The sequence below is a fragment of the Urocitellus parryii genome, chromosome 10, assembly GCF_045843805.1.
Source record: "Urocitellus parryii isolate mUroPar1 chromosome 10, mUroPar1.hap1, whole genome shotgun sequence".
In the NCBI taxonomy this organism is placed as follows: Eukaryota; Metazoa; Chordata; class Mammalia; order Rodentia; family Sciuridae; genus Urocitellus; species Urocitellus parryii.
Genome location: NC_135540.1, coordinates 90637759 through 90656394, shown reverse-complemented (window position 1 = coordinate 90656394; position 18636 = coordinate 90637759). Strand labels below are relative to the sequence as shown.

At 34.1% G+C, this 18636-nt stretch overlaps 1 protein-coding gene and 1 pseudogene across 10 annotated transcripts in view; one reads left to right on the top strand and one right to left on the bottom strand.

The window, feature by feature from the left end:
• Rufy3 (RUN and FYVE domain containing 3) overlaps positions 1-18636 on the top strand; it is a 76545-nt gene that overhangs the window by 43282 nt on the left and 14627 nt on the right. For all 10 annotated transcript variants that reach the window (XM_026402571.2, XM_026402573.2, XM_026402569.2 and 7 more), the window contains 11 exons: positions 3445-3618; positions 4382-4499; positions 5528-5629; positions 6823-6946; positions 8476-8537; positions 9911-9976; positions 11253-11322; positions 13047-13139; positions 15971-16054; positions 17514-17681; positions 18393-18490. In XM_026402571.2, the coding sequence (XP_026258356.1) occupies positions 3445-3618; positions 4382-4499; positions 5528-5629; positions 6823-6946; positions 8476-8537; positions 9911-9976; positions 11253-11322; positions 13047-13139; positions 15971-16054; positions 17514-17681; positions 18393-18490 (1159 nt within the window). The remainder of the gene's footprint in view (positions 1-3444; positions 3619-4381; positions 4500-5527; positions 5630-6822; positions 6947-8475; positions 8538-9910; positions 9977-11252; positions 11323-13046; positions 13140-15970; positions 16055-17513; positions 17682-18392; positions 18491-18636) is intronic.
• Positions 15491-15762, bottom strand: LOC113192438 (small ubiquitin-related modifier 1 pseudogene; annotated as a pseudogene).

The following is an 18636-nucleotide window of genomic DNA, read 5'->3' as shown; positions in this document are numbered from 1 at the left end:
TGTGACAAATCTTTTTTTAACTTTTTGTAAAGCACAAAATACATAAGAAGACCACGTATGTAATCTTTCACATACTCAATAAAATTTTACATACTCAACACTCTCAAATAACCAACATCCAAATTCACAACAAAACTTTACCTGTGCTTTCCCTCTGTGCTTTCAAGTCATTACAGCCCTTTTTATAGCACAGATGAGTTCTGCAGAGTTATTTTATACTCAAATACAATTTAAGACAAGTAACAAAACAGAAAAAGTTTAGTAGTTACTTTCAGTAATTTACTAACTAGGAGACATAATTAAAAATTATTTATTACTGATCATATTATTATTTACTGTCTAACACAAAATGTTAATAAGCATTAAATAATACTTATTGTAACTTCTATGTTAATTAACTATGAGAAGTATATTCCTTTTAAGCTCTTATGTCTAGTAGTCATATTACCTGGTTCTTGTTTGACTTTTGTTTGTTTAAACTGGCAGTTCTCAGCAGGAGGGGGGCCTCCATTTTTTTTTTTTTTTTTTTGTCTCCCAGGGGGCGTTTGGTAATATTTGAAGACAGATTTGGTTGTCATAACTGAAGGATTCTACTGACATCTAGTGGGTAGAGGCCTGAACTACTGTGAAACTTACTGTGACTTGCTGCTTGTCACAGTTTACAGCCTGCTTCTAATCTAGTGAGAATTAGTCCCATGGGGAAAGCTAGATTTGAAGTAAAAAACATGCCCCCCATGAAAAATAATTTCCTACATCAAAATGTCAGTCATACCAAGGTTGAAGGTAGAGTTTAATAAAGAATGGTGGCACTAATCTTTCTATAGCCTGTTCAACCCAATCCCAAACCACATGTTCAACATTTTTGCTACTGATTACAAGAGAAACAAAATGAGACAGTGTAGATGGGTTGGTGTGAGTACTTCTGCAAAAACCTCTCACAGCATGATATTAACTTCAAATCTGGCTCTCCCCATGGGACTAATTCTCATGAGGACTAGAAGCAGGGTTGTAAACTGCCACTAGTGGCATTGTTAAATTTTGTTAATTAGTTTGTGAATTAAAGGTCTACAGGCTTGAAGCACAGCGAGTGTAGCCTTATAGGCAGGCAGTTATCCCAGTCCAACAGCAGTTTCCCTGCCACCTATTGTGAGGGGTTAAGTGGGGAGTCCAGTTCTCCACAAACATTCATGCCCATACACCCAGTGATTAGAGAAAGTCTGAAACATAGTAATACACAAAAGTGCTGGTAATAAGTAGAAATTAATATTTGACAAAGTTATTCTTAATGGATGTCTTTCAGAAAATAGTTTTGTGTATATTTCACTATGAGCTTATTCTACCTTTTTGTTGTATGTTTTTGTGCTGAGGCTCAAGCTCACAGTCTTGTGCGTGCTAAGCAGACACTCTACTGCCAAGCTACACCACCAGTTCCTTCCTGTATCCTTGACAAGTTGATCTACCATGACCCAAGAGAGCTGCATTTGAACCATAGTCCTAAAACATTTGTTGATATGTGAGAAATAATTAATTGGAATATGGATAAATTTTTACTTTCATATAAAGTATTTCTCTAAAAATATTACCTGAAGGGCTGGGGTTGTGGCTCAGTGGTAGAGCGCTTGCCTAGCATGTGTGAGGCACTGGGTTCCATCCTCAGCACCGCATATAAAGAAATAAAATAAAGGTCCATTGACAACTAAAGTATATTTAAAAAATATGTATATTACCTGAGAAAATACTAAACATACCAAAATTTGTGTAGTTGGAACTATAAATGTGGACGCCCTTAAACTTAACGGAGAAAATTAGATTAGAATTTGACTCTGCTCATTTAACTGTGAAAGCAGATATAAATGAAAACATTGTGTGAACAAAATTATTTGGGATAATTTTCATAAAATAGTTTTATATTAACTGCATTATCTGTGTTATGAAAGCACATGGTTTAATTAGTACTTTAGTTTTCCTAAGAAAAAATGGAGTGTTTCATAGACCTCTGGGCCTTTTTTTAGATGTTGTTTGGGGTGAGGGATTTTGTAATTGTTGTTTTGTCTGTTTGTTTTGTTTTGTTTTAGGGAGTCAGGGATTGAACCCAGAGGCACTCAACCACTGAGCCATATCCCCAGGCATTTTTGAGACAAGATCTTGCTAAGTTGCTTAGGGCCTTGCTAAATTGCTGACACTGGCTTTGAATTCACAATCCTCCTGCCTCAGCCTCCTGAGTCGCTGGGATTAGAGGTATGGGCCAACATGCCCAGCCTTTTGTAGTTTTTAATAGAAATTTGATGTTTTGAGATACATGTAGCATAATGGAAAGAACATTTGCTTTCATGTCAAATCTAAGTTCAAATACTGCCATTTGATGACTTTGAACCACTATACTCTTCTGTGCCTGCTTCAGTATCTGAAAAAAGGGAGAATACTTAAGTGGTAATAGCAAAGTAATAAGTAAATAAGGTCATCATATAAAAGAATGATCAGGAGGAGGAAAGGATAAACATTATTTGGAGTCATAATTTCATTTAAAGGTAGATCATAGTGCTTAAGAGCACATGGTTTGGAGTTGGACACATGGGATCTGGACTCTGGCTTGATCACTGATGACTCTCTGTGCCCATGGACCAGCTACAGCTATTCAGTAGACATAGAATGTGATGTGACTTGTGCAAGATCATATATTGAGTCAAGAAAGAGCAGTTGAGGCTTTACTCTCTTTGTAAGCTTAAGTTAAGCTTTACTCTCCCTGTACAGTGCCTTGTACAGGTTGAGCACCAATAAATGAGGGTGGTAAGTCCCTAGACTGTTCTGAGTTCTGTCAGATAAAATGTGGTACTTAGTCACTTTCCTCAGATAGATTACCTTTGGTTCTGAGAACCACACACTAAATTCTAAGTCTTAAAAATTCAGAAGTTAAGTTCTATTACCATATTATACTAATAATGTTGATGCTTCATTTAAATAAAAAAATGATGATTAGTATAAATACTAATAACGAAGTTTAAGTACTTTATTGTTTTTTCCTACATTGGCTTTATTTTTAGAACACTTAAGAAACTGTAGAGAGAGGGGCAAACTAGAGTGGAAGCAGAGAGACCAGTGTGAAGGCAGCACAGTAGTGAGCTATGATGGGTGCCCAGATGGGGTGATGGTAAGAATATAAAAAAACTGTACTTAAGGCTAAAAAAAAAAAAAAGTAAATTTTACTGCTTCATCAAAGATGCTCTAAAGGGCAGTAAACATCTTATTTTTTTCACAGCAAGTACGTGGCCAAGAAGAACATATAAGTTTTATAGCATGGTGCCACTTCCTTGCTTTATCACAAGTCACCACCAGTATTACTTACCATTGCTTTTATACCATCAGTGCAAATATCACCCTGGTGAAATCCCACTGGATTTTACAATTCCCAGTAACCAAACTTCATTCTCTCCCCTTTGGCTGCAGATCCAAATTATCTCATGGCTAATGAACGTATGAACCTGATGAACATGGCCAAGCTGAGTATCAAGGGTTTGATTGAATCAGCTCTGAACCTGGGGAGGACTCTAGACTCTGATTATGCACCCCTGCAGCAGTTCTTCGTGGTGATGGAACACTGTCTGAAACATGGCTTAAAAGGTGGGCTGTGGCCTCAAAATGTAAATGTGTATGCAGCTGTTTCCTAGCACTACATAGTCAAAAAGAAAGTATTCTTTGAGGAGCTAAAGCGTAAGACTTGAATTAATAAAATTAATCCATTGGAGTGCAACCTGTATGGGAGCAGAGCTATGGTTGTCTTAAAAGACTTATAGGACTTAAAAAAATACAGATTATTAAATGTTAAGAATTGGAACCGCCATTATAAGTAATTAAATCCAGTACAGCAGTTCTATCCAATTGGCAGGCAATGTAGGCCTGCCTATAATGGGTCATGACTTGCCCAAGGTCACACAGAGACAGAGCAGGTGCTAGAATTCAGGTTTCCTGACTTTTGTTTCACTACTCTTTCTATTTAAGGTTTTTGAAGCAGAACCTAGACTTGTTCACCTTCACTTTCTCCCTTCTCAATATTCAGTTTGGGAAACAGTCTTTACCATTGGACTATTTTTTTTTTTTTTTTACTAATACCAGATGGTTTAGTAATTATTAAATTTTGGTATTATGAGGCTAGGTCACAAATTCTTTCTGAAAGAATGACTGTGTATTTTAGGAAGTAGAGAATATTTTCACAAAATTTTATGTATTCTGAAAGCATGAATAATTTTATAATTGTCTAATAGCCTAGGATTGGATTCCTGAAAAAGACATATAATAGATAGGAGGTATGTAGTGGGGTGTATAGTGAGGGACTATTTATGTTTTAAAGAACATTTAAAATACTGCGTTGTTTTTGTCACCTTAGCCAAGAAGACGTTTCTTGGGCAAAATAAATCCTTCTGGGGTCCTCTAGAACTGGTAGAAAAACTTGTTCCAGAAGCCGCAGAGATAACAGCAAGTGTTAAAGATCTTCCAGGACTTAAGTAAGTCTAAAGTTGAATTCTGTTTCTCAAGAACAACATTCTTATTTCTTGAAGAATAATACTAAAGATAATAATACCTATGATCATTTTTACAACATTACAAAATGCATAATGTTATGAGTAAGAGAACTGGTATGTAAAATTTTCTTAAAGTGTGCTCTTGAAGGATAATCATTCATCTAAAAGAGGTTGGCTTCATGTTAAAATACCAAAGTTCTCCTCCACCCCCCACCCCAATACTGGGGACTGAAATTAGGGTTTCACACCTGGTAGGCAAGCACTCTACCACTGAGCTATACTCACAGCCTAACATCTTTAAAAAAAAAACACTTGTGAGAATCAATGAGTCTCAAGAAATTCAATCTAGGGAGTTGACTTAGGGAAATAATGTATTTGATGGGGTTCTAAAGTCAATATTAAATCGGATATCAAGTGAACCTCGGGAATTGACACCTACAGCCTGTCTTAGAACTTGAAAAAGAGTAGTGATCACCCTCCCATATGAGATTGGTTTAATCTTAATCAGATAGAAGTTTAAATTGCCTGAATTCACATTTGTGTTTGGTCCTTATATAACCCATACTAAATCTGGGAGTATTTATCAATACTAATCTGATGGAACATTTCTAATTGGGCTTCCCAGAAGTAAGTCTGGGAAGTAGTCACATTAAGTAATTGTTTATTTATCTCTCTATTTGTTTGTTTGTTTGGTGGTGGTGGTAGTACTAGGGATTAAACTCAGCTTTGTACATGTTAAGCAAGCACTCTATACTAAGCTACAATCCTAGTGCCCTCATTCAGTTATTAATTCTTTGTAAGAGCATTTTTCCTAAACACACTCCTGGATCTTACTATTCTGCACAGAATTCCCAGTATAGGACTGTATTGAGACAGGATATGAGGAACACCTCAATGTGCTCATTATACTGGGAGATCATTGGAAAATGAAGTGAATCTGTTCCACAGTGACCCCTGCCTCTGTTGCTTACATTTTTAGTCATTTTGTCATTTTGTCTCTGTTCTTGTAGGACACCAGTAGGCAGAGGAAGAGCCTGGCTTCGTTTGGCATTAATGCAAAAGAAACTTTCAGAATATATGAAAGCCTTGATCAATAAGAAGGAACTTCTCAGGTATGAAGACCTTTTTGAACTTTCTTTTTCCCTTGATGTGTTCTGTCATAAAACTGAATCATACAAATTTTTCATTTTATAAGAAATAGTTGACTCATAACAATTTCACTAATATTTACTATCACACTTCACATATTTGTATTTCCAAATGGATGTTTTATACTATGTGTGTTCTATTACTCTGACATACATGGTTTTTTGCAGGGCATTCCAAACCTTAATACCTCCAGAAAACAGATAAGACTTTGACACCTTAGTGTGTGCCCAGGCTCAGTAAGATAAGAAGTTGACATGTATCATTAAATTTAAAAACAGCCCCCAAATTCCAGATGGATCATAGATGTAAGTAGGAAAGACAAAACAATAAAACTTTTAAAAGAAAAAGAAGGCAAAATTTTCTTAAGATGCAAAATTTTGCTACTTGTAAAGGAAGAAAAATGGATAATTTGGGCCACATTAAAATGAAGAACTTAGATTCATCAAGATACTCTTTAACATTAAGAAAGAGCCCATCTTTCACAGAGTGAAAGATGATTCTAATACATAATTCATATATTCAACAAAAGTTTCATATTCAAGGTGTATTTTAAAACTCTACCAATCCAGTAAGAAAACACATATAAGCAATATAAAAATAGGCAAAAGGGGCTGGGGATGTGGCTCAAGCGGTAGGACGCTCACCTGGCATGCGTGCAGGCCGGGTTCGATCTTCAGCACCACGTACAAACAAAGATGTTGTGTCTGCCGAAAACTAAAAAATAAATATTAAAATTCTCTGTCTCTCTCTTTTTCTTCTCTCTCCCTCTCTCTCTCAAAAAAAATAAATAAATAAATAAATAATAAAATAAAAATAAAACCAAATAAAATTTTAAAATGCATAAAAGATTTCAGAAGTATCCAGTGATGCATCACAAATATAAATCTATCAGAAAAATCTAAATACTCACTTCAATAAAAATACCATCTGATCATCTTTTTTTCAACCAGATCACTTATTATCTGAAGAGTCTATTCGTGCACCTGCTATCTAAAATAAAATATTTATGAAACACTTTCTTCTTTTAAAACTTTGTCACTATTATCATAGATGACCATATTAACCATGAGGCAAGCATTTTTCTCTTTCCTTCATGATTATATCATTGGATTTTTGAGGTTTTATTATAGTAGAATATTCTGTATTTCTCTTACAGTGAATTCTATGAACCAAATGCCCTCATGATGGAAGAGGAAGGAGCTATAATTGCTGGTCTGTTGGTGGGTCTGAATGTCATTGATGCAAATTTTTGTATGAAAGGAGAAGATTTGGACTCTCAGGTATGGAAATAATACTCATTTAACCAAGTGTGTCACTTTGGGTTCTGTTATCTCAGGAATTGGGTTAATTAGATTATATCAACTAAGAGGAGAATCATAAATGGGATTTCCTTTAGTTTTGATGTATGAAAAATTAGATTTTTGTCTTCTAGAATATTTTTCAAATTTATTATCTTGGCTGCAATTGCTGTTAAATATATTAAAAAGCCAGTAAAGTGGCACACACCTGTGATCCCAGCAAGTTAGGAGGCTGAGGCAGGAGAATCCCAAGTTCAAAGCCAGCCTGGGCAATTTAGTGAGACCCTGTCACAAAATAAAGAATTAAAAAGGGCTGGGGATGTAGCTCAGTGGTAGAGTGCACCTAGGTTCAATCCCCAGTATCATCCAAAAAAAAAAAAAAAAAGCAACCCAGTATAGCATGGTCTTTAAGATTAAAGACTCTAAAGCCAAACTGTTTGCTTAGTTTTAAATTGTCTTCCTCATTTTCTAGCTAAATAAATTATGTAGGTACTTAGTTTCTTGGTGCCTCAGATTCCTTGATATAATGTAGGGATTTTTTTTTTTTAAGAGTATAAATAAGCTAGGCATGTTAGCCTACAATCCCAGTGACTCAGGAGGTTGAAGCAGGAGAATCACAAGTACAAGGCCAGGCTCAGCAATTTAGGGAGACCCTAAGACACTACCCATGGTTCAATCCCCAATACAAAAAAAGAGAGAGAGAGAGAGAGAGTAATTAATGGGGTTTTGTGGGGAATAAAGAAATTAATACACATAATTCACTTAGATTTAGTCTTAGCACATATTAATTGCCCAGTAATTGCTTTTTCACTATTATTATTTCTTACCTCTTCTGTGTGAAATATTATGATTAATTTCTGTTAGGTTTTACTCTGAGAAAATATAAGACAAAATATGACTCAATCTTGATTTTAAAAAAATTATACTAGAATATTCTGAATAAGCTGAATAATTAAATAGCAAATCTTGAAAAATGAAGATATGTGCATCAATGAAGCTTTGAAAGAATAGACACCACAGGGAAATGTGCATTATTTTTATAATTTAACTTTTAAAAACTTATCCCTAAAAGCAAATAGAAATTCAGTAGCAGAATGCCTGAAATAAGTAAAAGAGAAAGAAACTTTAAACCTTATATACATTAAGTATTCTGTTGACTGTCTCAGTTAATGATCTGGTTTCCTAGTCCTATTGATATAATCTTGATCCTATACTTCTAACTCACAGCAATTCTTGATTATATTAAAAGTAAAACATTAAGGGCTGGGAAGTATCATTGGTAGAGTGCCCTGGGTTCAATACCCAGTGCGGAAAGGGGGAAAAAAAGCAAAACATTGTGTTTGTATTAAAAATTTCTGGTGATTATCATGACTATTTTATTATATTGAGTGCCTAGAAAGAGACATTTTATTGTTGTTTGTTTTTTGTTTTACTCTTACAAAAAGACATTGTTTTATGCCTTGGAAAAAAACATCAAAATTTGTATTAAATTCTGAAAATTCTCTCTGTAGGTTGGAGTTATAGATTTTTCAATGTATCTCAAGGATGGGAACAGCAGTAAAGGTAGTGAAGGGTATGTGCAAAGAAAATTAGATTTCTTTTTTCCTTTGTAGTATTTTTTTCCCCTTTGGTCATATTTAAAGTTTATAACAATACGGATTTAACTGACTTGACTTGCCAAAAGAATTTCTGATGATATAGCTTTAAAAATATCTGACTATTTGTGCCTCCTACTAAATCCATTTAGTTTAAATAATTTTCTGTTGTGTGGTTCAGGCAAACAAAATTAAAATTATGAAATTATCTAATTCTTCATCTCTTAAAGTAATATTTGAAAACATGATCTTTTTGACCAAAGGAATTACAATGTCAGTTGCTTAAAATTTGCAATATGAAATATGCAGCATGGGGTTATATAAAATATTAACATCGAGGGAATTGAGTGAAAGGTATATGGCAACTCTGTACAACTTTACAACTTTCTTATTAAGCAAATATTATTTCAAATAGAAAAATTTAAATACTGTGGTACTTACTGATTAGAGATCAGAAGTATACCTTATATCCTTTATGTATTTAGCAGTTGAAAGCATAAGTAGTCTGATATTTTTAATCTTTGACTTTCAGTTTAAGCTTATGTCATCTGTAGGAGCTGGGGATGTGTCTCAGTGTTAGAGCAGTTACCGTAGTGCACATGCCTAGCACACAGGAAGCCCTGAGTTCAGTCCCCTGCACTGCCAAAAGAGAGAAAGAAAAAGTATATCATTTGAACTTGTGCCTTTTATAGGTTAGTTGGTTCTAAATGAACCTCATTTTTCCACACTTTATTTCCCTTGTAATAATAAGCACTTAACCTTTACAAACGTTTTTTACCACTTGCTTTGAATAAAAAATAGCACTTAAAGGTAAATATATAGCCTTTGGGAACAGCTACATTATACTATTAGTAAGTTTAATTCATTTCCTATGGGGAATAAAAAATTTTTGCTATGAATAATACTAGTGAAGCTGAAAAAAATGTATTAACTTGTAAGAAAAAAACTTTTTAAACTTAAATGCCACTGATAGGAAACTTCTCTAAGTTATTAAGATTTATAAGCGGGCTGGGGTTGTGGCTCTGTGGTAGAGTGCTTGCCTAGCATGGTGAGGCCATGAGTTCATTTCTCAGGACCACATATAAATAAATAAAACAAAGGTCCATTGACAATGAAAAAAATATTAAAAAAAAAAGATTTATAAGCTATAGCAGGGGCTTTATTAATGTAGACTTTTATTTTTAAACTTCCAAGTCCTTCTTGTTGATATGTGAAGAGGGTTATTATACATCATGTTTATTTTGTTCACTATATGTGCCCCAATTTTCTTCTCATGTTTTATGAAAAGATGAGATGGGTGGTGTTTCTATCGTTATTTATTTTATTTTTATTACTTCTCTTTTTCTTCCAGGGATGGTCAAATAACTGCAATTCTGGACCAGAAGAACTATGTAGAAGAACTCAACAGACATCTGAAGTAAAGAATGAATAAATAATATTACTTTATTGGGATTTTGTTGGGAGAGAAAGGAAGTATAAAATGATAAGCAAGGAGGATAAATTCAGACAATGTTCAACAAATATATAAATATAGAATTCCTGATTGTCAGGCACTGAGTTAGACATTAGATAAATGAGATTTAACTGTTTGGGGGACCCTTAGTGAAAAGCAATATAAGAGACTATAAAACAGTAATTTAGTGATTGAGTAAATAAATACATTCAGTTAAGAATTTTAAAATGTGTGGTACAGATATTTGAAATTGGCAGCCTACTTGGTGCAGTGATAAAGCCACATATTTTAGTATTAAACTAAATTCAGTAATTTAGTTCCTATATATCTCTGGGTCCCTTGTGTTTCTCACTAATACATTTGAATTGAGATATTAATTAACCCTCTCTTCACCATTACTGCCATTAATTTATCAAGCATTCACCTAGGAGTTTCAGAACTCTTCAGAAATGAAATTTTCCTCTGTCCTGAGGACAGTAATCTAAAAACTATTGATATTCTGAAATATGTTGATATTCTTGTTATTGTAAAGACTGCTTAATAATTCCAAAGAATAATTAGTGCATACAAAAATTATAATTTTTGTAGTTTGTAGAACTTTTATAAATTCTGTTATGAAAGCCATTTTTAATTTGACTTACAATGTGATTATATTTATACTAGTATCAGTATAAATTTTGAGTAGTCTTCATTCCAGCTAACAAATTTAAGAGCAATTTATTTTCTCTGGGGACCAAGAAATAATCATGACTATAATGAACTATGGAGATATCACCCAAGCAAAGATACAGTTACATCTGATAATAAAATATAAACATGACTCTTATATTAAATTATTTTTTCTAATTTCCATGCCTTAGTTTCTTTATCTGTGATTGGAGACACCTAACACATGGAGCTGTTGAAAGAATAAAATTATGCAAGTGAAATAATTTAGAACAGTGCTTGGTACATGTAAAGCATTTAATTCATATAGCCTATTTGTGCTTTATATAGGTAAAACCTGAAATTTACATGTAGCTCATTAGCTCTTTTTTTATTGAACAAATACTTAATACCAACTCTAATGCCAAAGATACAGCAGCTAAGGCAGACACAGCCTTTTGTAAGCTGTCTTAGAGCCTAATAGTCTATCAAAAATTATAGACATTAGACAATGAATGAATGATAAGTATGGGTGTTTCAAAAGGAAAGTTCAGGGTATTGTTTTCAAAAGAGACCATTGTTTTTCTCTTGGTAGTGCTACTGTAAACAACCTTCAGGCAAAAGTAGATGCATTAGAAAAATCAAACACTAAACTCACAGAGGAGGTAAGTGTTTTGGAAATTCTTTGACCTATAAAATTTAATAATGTATATTAATGAAATCAGTAATTTCTATATAACCTTAGAAATGAAGGATTTGACTTTTCAAATATATCTACTATAGTATATAACTCCTTTTTTACCTGACTGGTTAGTTGACTTATCCTGGGATTCTCATTTAACCCAGTTAGACTGCATAGGCATGTTTTCTAAGTATCTTTTATGCAAATGTTTTGTCTGAGCTGTCCTAGAGTAAATATTTAGCATATAGCATGATATTCATCATTTATTCATTCAAATAACATTTTAGGCACTAGGTGCTATAATTACACAAAGATTTATATGTGTTAGGCATTGATTTATGTGTTTCAGACAGGCAAGCTTCTTACTCTCTATATTCTTATATTCTTCTTGGGACAGTAAGATAAAATAAAGATCACTGGTCAAAAGACCAATAATTTCTGCTTACTTGTTAAGCTATTTATATGTCATGTGCTCCTGAGTCAGTTGACCTCTAAGAGGCCAATTCCCTCACTGGCAAATGGAGTGTTTATACTCCCCCTTATAATCTCACCATTACTTAGAAGATCAGATAATAATAGATATGTGAAAGCTCTTAGAATAAGTTCCTGAAGAAAAAAATAACCTCATATGTTCCTTCTGATTAATGAAGCTATTTTCCCTAATTTGCCAAAGACTAAGCTACAATTTTTTTTCTTTAATAGCATCAGATGTGTGTGTGCGTGTATGTTTGTGTGTGTGTGTTTTGCTGGGAATTGAACCCAGGGCTTATGTGTTCCAAGCAAGCACTCTAAAATTAAGCCACATTGCCAGCCCTTTTTATTTTTTATTTTTAGACAGGGTCTCACTAACTTGCCACGGCTGGCTTTGAACTTGCAATCCTTCTGTGTCAGCCTCCCAAGCTGCTGGGATTACAGGTGTATGCCACTGCACCCAGCAGCATTAGATGGTTCTATGAAAATCCTCAAGTAAAATTATCCAAATTATTGCAAAGAGCTTGTCTTCTCTGTTTCTAATTATAATGGACCTGTTGTATTCAGTGAGATAAATTTGGTTAAACAAAATCAAATTGATGCACTGATCAGGAATATGCTATTCCTTCAGAACAAACATTTTAATTTTAAATGCCTGTTTCTCAGCTCTGTGGGCTTTAATTTTGAATGAAGAGTATATATATATGAAACTTTAATTTATGGCTATGACCCTTAAAATCTATCCCACAAGGTTTTAAGCAATCCAGCACAAACATTTCTACTGAGGTTCTTTTGCTGCTGTATTGAGGCAGTATGGCATAGCAATTGAGGCACTGGGTTCAATTCTTAGCACCATATAAATAAATAAATATATGAAAACTTTTTAAAAATTTTATTTAAAAATCAGCAACAGGAGATTTCAAAATATATTTTTTGTTGTTAGTGGACCTTTATTTTATTCATTTATTTATATGCAGTGCTGAGAATCAAACCCAGTGCCTAAGCAAGCACATGCTAGGAAAGCACTGTACCACTGAGCTGCAACCCCAGCCCAGGAGATTTTTTTTTTAACCTACATTAAAGATATTTCTCCTGAGTTTCTTTTAAGAACATTTTTCATTGGGTTATAAATAGTTTCTTTATTTCTAAGACTATTCAAGCCTAAAAATTGTTGCCTAGCAGATCATAAATTATTTTATGCTATTAATACAAAAATAAATAAAATTTCACCAACAGCTTGCAGTCGCAAACAACAGAATTATTACCTTGCAAGAAGAAATGGAAAGAGTTAAAGAAGAGAGCTCCTACATATTGGAATCCAATCGAAAGGTGAATATTAACTGGATTTATAAAACATTCATAGAGTGTATGTGATGTATTAGCAATAGAGGGGAGTCTCTAGAGGAGATGCAGACATTTGCATATATCAGGTACAGTTTTTACCTTGTCTCCATGCATAATTGAGTGCATGATAAAAGGAATGGAGAGGTTTTGCCCTTTCCCTTACATCATGCTCCTTGGCTTCACTCTACCTACATAATGTTTAACTTCAAGAAAATCTAATTTTGTTCCTTTTTTGTTGTTGTTGTATTAAGGATTTGTACCATAATTAATTGATATTTGTGATATTAAATATGCCATTATTTTTGTGCTGTTACTGTTTTGTTAAGTGACACTTCCTTTATATCATATCACTGGGAGTTACCTTATAAATGAATTTTCTAGATAACTATCTCCTAAAGGACCAAATTTTTATATATGTCTAATTAATTTTTGTAAACCTTGGTACTTTTCCAAGCTACCTTAATTAGAGGATATAATTTATATCCATAATTTTAAATTATTAAAATTGTTCCTAACAAGTAATTTGCTCTGAGTAGGAACAAAAGCAGTTTTGTATGTGTAGGTTCTTTGACTAATGCATAGACTTCAAGAAATTACTGTGAATGCTCAGAATAGCCTTTGATGACCTATGTATTTTTAGCTGTGATCTCCGGATACTTGTAAGACACTAAATATGAGATCTCTGGAGAATTAATATAGTATCATTTGAACCTTTAGCCCAGCTCATGTTTTAAAGTGAATATGTTATTTTAATTAAAAGACTGATTTTTAAAACACCTAAGACTTTTTTTTTTTGGTTTTTGTTTTTTGTTTTTTAATACTGGGACTTGAACCCAGGGGAACTTTACCACTGAGCTATATCCCCAGCTTTTTTTTTTTTTTAAGTTGTAGATGGACACAATAACTTCATTTGATTCATTTATTTTTATGTGGTGCCAAGGATCGAATCCAGTTCTTCACATGTGCTAGGAGAGCACTATATCTACCACTGAGCCACAACCCCAGCCCCACATCCCTGGGCCCTTTTTTTTTTTTTTTTTTAAGACATTGATAGACCTTTGTTTTATTCATTTATTTATATGTGGTGCTGAGGATTGCCTCACACGTGTTAGGCAAGTGCTCTACCACTGAACCACAACCCCAGGCCCCAGCCCTTTTTTTTTTTTTTTTTTAATTAATTTATTTGTTTGTTTGTTTGTTTGTTTATTTATTTATTTTGAGACAGACTCTCACTCAGTTGCTGAGGCCTCAAACTTATGATCCTCCTACCTCAGCCTCCTGAATAGCTGGAATTATGGCCTATACCACCATGTCTGGCTCTGTCTCCTTAACTTATCTTAGGATTTTTAAATAAAGCAGGAAACTTCCAATTCTGCCTGACTTTTTAAATGTACTTGACTTCTTCAGTTTCCTTACTGTCTTCATTCATTGTTATAAGTGCTTAGGTATCATCATTTTTAAAAGGTTTTTACAAATATTGTTTATTTTAATGAAGCTGATACAATGCCCATTAAAACCCATATCCCAGGCCAAAAGTACAAATAAAATCAGAGGAGCAGTGTTCTGTTGTATACACTTCTGCATGAATAACTTTATTAACTGCTAATGAAAATTAGAACTTTTCCAAGGTCATCTGACAAGATTGTTGTTTTTGTTGGTGTTAATCTTAAAATGCTTTCTCTTCAGTGAAGCCATCTTTGGAGCTCGTCATTACTCTCATCATATCTGTCATCTTGACTCCAAAGCTTTATTCCTCCTCTTTTGGTCCAAATATTCAGATTTTAAAAGTAGCATCAACTTAAGGAAAGGTCATTTTCCCACAATTCAATTCTCTGAAAAACTTCCATCTCCCACTGAAAGTCACAGTCCAGTAATGAAGCAATCATGTGCTAGAACTTCAGGGCCAATTGGAAAGTCATTATAGGTACTCACATTGGTCGATCTTATTTACCACCACAAGCCTGAAAATGTAGTCCTGAAAAAGGTGGCATCTCTGTATACATGTGTAATTTTTTAAAAGGAGAGGGCAATACGAAGGGAGCTGAGGTTTGATCACCAAAAAATCAGCACAGTGAAAACAAACAATGGTGGAGTGGTGCATGCCTGTAATCCTAGCAGCTCCAGAGGCTGAAGCAGGAGGATTATGAATTCAAAGCCAGCCTCAGCAAAAGCAAGGTGCTAAGCAACTCAGTGAGACCCTGTTTTAAAGAGATGGGTGCCAGTTTTCAATTCCATTTGAACACCACATTACAAAAGAACTACTTTTAAAAATAAAAAAGGATTGAGGGAAAAGAAAAAAAATAAAACAATATCTAAACCATTTAATGACTCCTTTTTTATTCCTTATAAACTTCAATCACATCTTCTTTCTCCATTCCCAGTTCTTTTGGAGTATGATTATCAGCAATTCTCTGACCTTCAAAGAGAAACCTGAGTGAATTCATTGGAACTCCTTGTCTTTGACAGTATGATTCTTTGAGTTTCTTGAGATGTGTTGTCATTTTCACTTTAAAGTGAATCTCAGTGTTATACTGTCCAATGGCTTTGAGTTTAATGTATTATTGTTCTCCAAATCCTCGACTGAAGGTTTTGCTTCCTGATCAGACATGGGGATGGTGGCTTCACCCAGTCTCCACACAGCAGCGACCTTGGGTATGCAGAACCTGGCTCCAGGGTTTACAAATTCATCTCCCATCCCCACAGCACAACACCATATCTATCATCATTTTTCTTTACTAAATAGCAGTGCCAGTATCTGCTAATGCTATGTAGGTTATTTAAATCCCTAAATATTCAATACTTTATTTCTTTTCAAGGGTCCTAAGCAAGACAGGACTGCAGAAGGACAAGCACTAAGTGAAGCAAGAAAGCATTTAAAGGAGGAGACACAATTACGATTGGTAAACTTTGCCTAAATTCTAGTATTTCAGGAACACATGAAATGGCCTAAGAGATTTTACCTTATAGACCAAGATCTGGAATATCAGTAGTATTCTATATATAACTCTTTTATAATTCTGAAAACTGTTTCTTAACTTTTTTTTTTAACCCACATTCCCTGAGTGGCTTTCTCAAAACTACCCCCTGCTTTTTTTTTTCTTTATATTTCAGTTTATATTTCAGGAACACTAGGTATATAGAACTTATTTATCCCCACTCCTCCCTCAGTCCTCACCACTGCAAAGCTTGACTTCGTCCCCTTAGTAGGAATCATGAATGTAGATTATCTTATTTTTACCTATTATTCCTGAGTTTATTCTCACTCTAATATATATAGAGAGAGAAAATTTTATTGTCCAGTATTACTCTTAGAAATTAAAATATATATGTGTAGTATGTGTTTAAGATTCATAAGTATCAATAAACCTTGCTATTAGCATATTAATTCTTCCTGAAGTTCAGATAGGATGACAAACAAAAGGACCCCTCCCCCCCCATAGTGTCTCTAAGACTAGGGAAAAGACAAAAAATAAGGGGTGATTTAATATGTAATAAAAAGTTATTACAAATTAACAGTGTACAGCAGAACTTAAGATTGTCGGAAAACATAGTAATGTTATTTAGTATCTGCCTTCTATGTGTTTGTAAATTGATCTCAAAATACTTCTTACAAGGAAGGTCCTAGAAATAATGTGTCAGATTTTCAGATATAGCATGATTCATTTTATATCGTGCTAATCATGTTAAGAGGGGTGTCTCAGTTAAGTAGCACATAATAAAAATCTTAAAATTTTTGTATTCTTTTTTCATAATAAGAAATAAGATAAATATTTGTTAAGAAGGCAAGAAATAGGCAAGGTGCTAGATATATCTTAGACACAACTCAGGTCTCTGTATCTTTGCTGATCTGAATAATGTTACAGTCATAATGGTTGAAACAAAAAGGAGTTTCATGTTAAGTGAATCTAAAAATTCAGTTAGCTGTATTGATAATTCCTAATAATTGAGATTTTATCCTTGGGGACCCAGAATATACTCTGGGTTCCTTGGGTTCTTGAATATATCAACATTTAAATTTGAGAGAATTGCAACTACTTCAATTTGTGCTTCTACTATAACACTTTATGTATATTTCTATAATAGGACTTATGCATTGTCACAGTACCCCAACTGTGTGCATATTTTGACCATAAATAGCATTGTCTTTAACCTAGTAATTTTTTAGATTTGTACATTATCAAACAGATGTTATACTTAATTGTTCTTATTGTTAATGTCTCTGAAAATGAATGATGACTTTTGGCTATTTTACCAGAATATTCAGACCTGAGGGTTTTGGTCTACCCTTCCTGTGAAATTTTGTGGTTGTACTTAGTTGAGGAAAGGGAGTATAATCAATTCATTTACCTCTGGTGGCAGGATGTTGAAAAAGAGTTGGAGATCCAGATCAGCATGAGACAGGAGATGGAATTGGCTATGAAGATGCTAGAGAAGGATGTCTGTGAGAAGCAGGATGCCCTGGTGTCTCTGCGGCAGCAGCTGGATGATCTCAGGGCTCTCAAGCATGAACTTGCTTTTAAGCTGCAGGTAGGGGAAATATGAGGAATAGATTCACCAGCTTTCTGAAATAGTGGAGCTCCCCTCCATCCTTCTTGTTCTGTAGAATCACACTTTAAGAGGGAAGAGTCACTAAGCACTGACACAACCCAGAATCCCAGCTGAGGGGAGGCTGAGACAGGAGGATCACATTTCAAGGCCAGTCTGGGCAACATAGCAAGACTGTCTCAAAATGAAATTTTAAAAAGGACTGGAGATGTAGCTTAGTGGTAGAACACTTGCCTAGCATGTATGAGGCCCTGGGTTCAATCCCTAGTATTACATACACATACAAAAAAAGGATCAGACTCTCATAAGATTCTCTATTGTGTTCTGAAAAATCAAGCCCACTTTTCATATTGCAAAGCTGGTTGGGGTCTTTTTGCATCCTACAATTTATACTCTCTATCTTAAGATGCCAGCTGAGTTATGTATTCCATTAGATTTTAAATGGAACATGATAAATTGATGAACCTTCTGATATTATGATAAGGTTGCATATAAATAATACTGATTTTAACCAAATTGCTTTTGGAGCTTTGGTTAGGGGATTTGGGGTTTGTTTTGTTTGTTTGTTTGTTCCTGTTTGGAAATGTATGAGCATTTATATTTCTCTGTTTTCCCCTTACCATCAGGTTCAAAAAGCATATGTGATTATAATTAAGAAGTTTATGTTATAGTCTATAATTATTTTCTATACAGAGTTCAGACTTAGGAGTAAAACAGAAAAGTGAACTAAACAGTCGCTTGGAAGAGAAGACTAATCAGATGGCTGCTACCATTAAACAACTGGAACAAAGGTAAAAAGTGCTATTCCTTTAGTGAAATACTTTGAGCTGCGAGTGCTAAAAGTGAAGAGAGTATGCTCTGCTTTGGGCAAATAAAAAATATATGAAATTCTTCCAACCCTAATCAGCCATGCCTGGAGAAAGAAAGCCAATTGAAT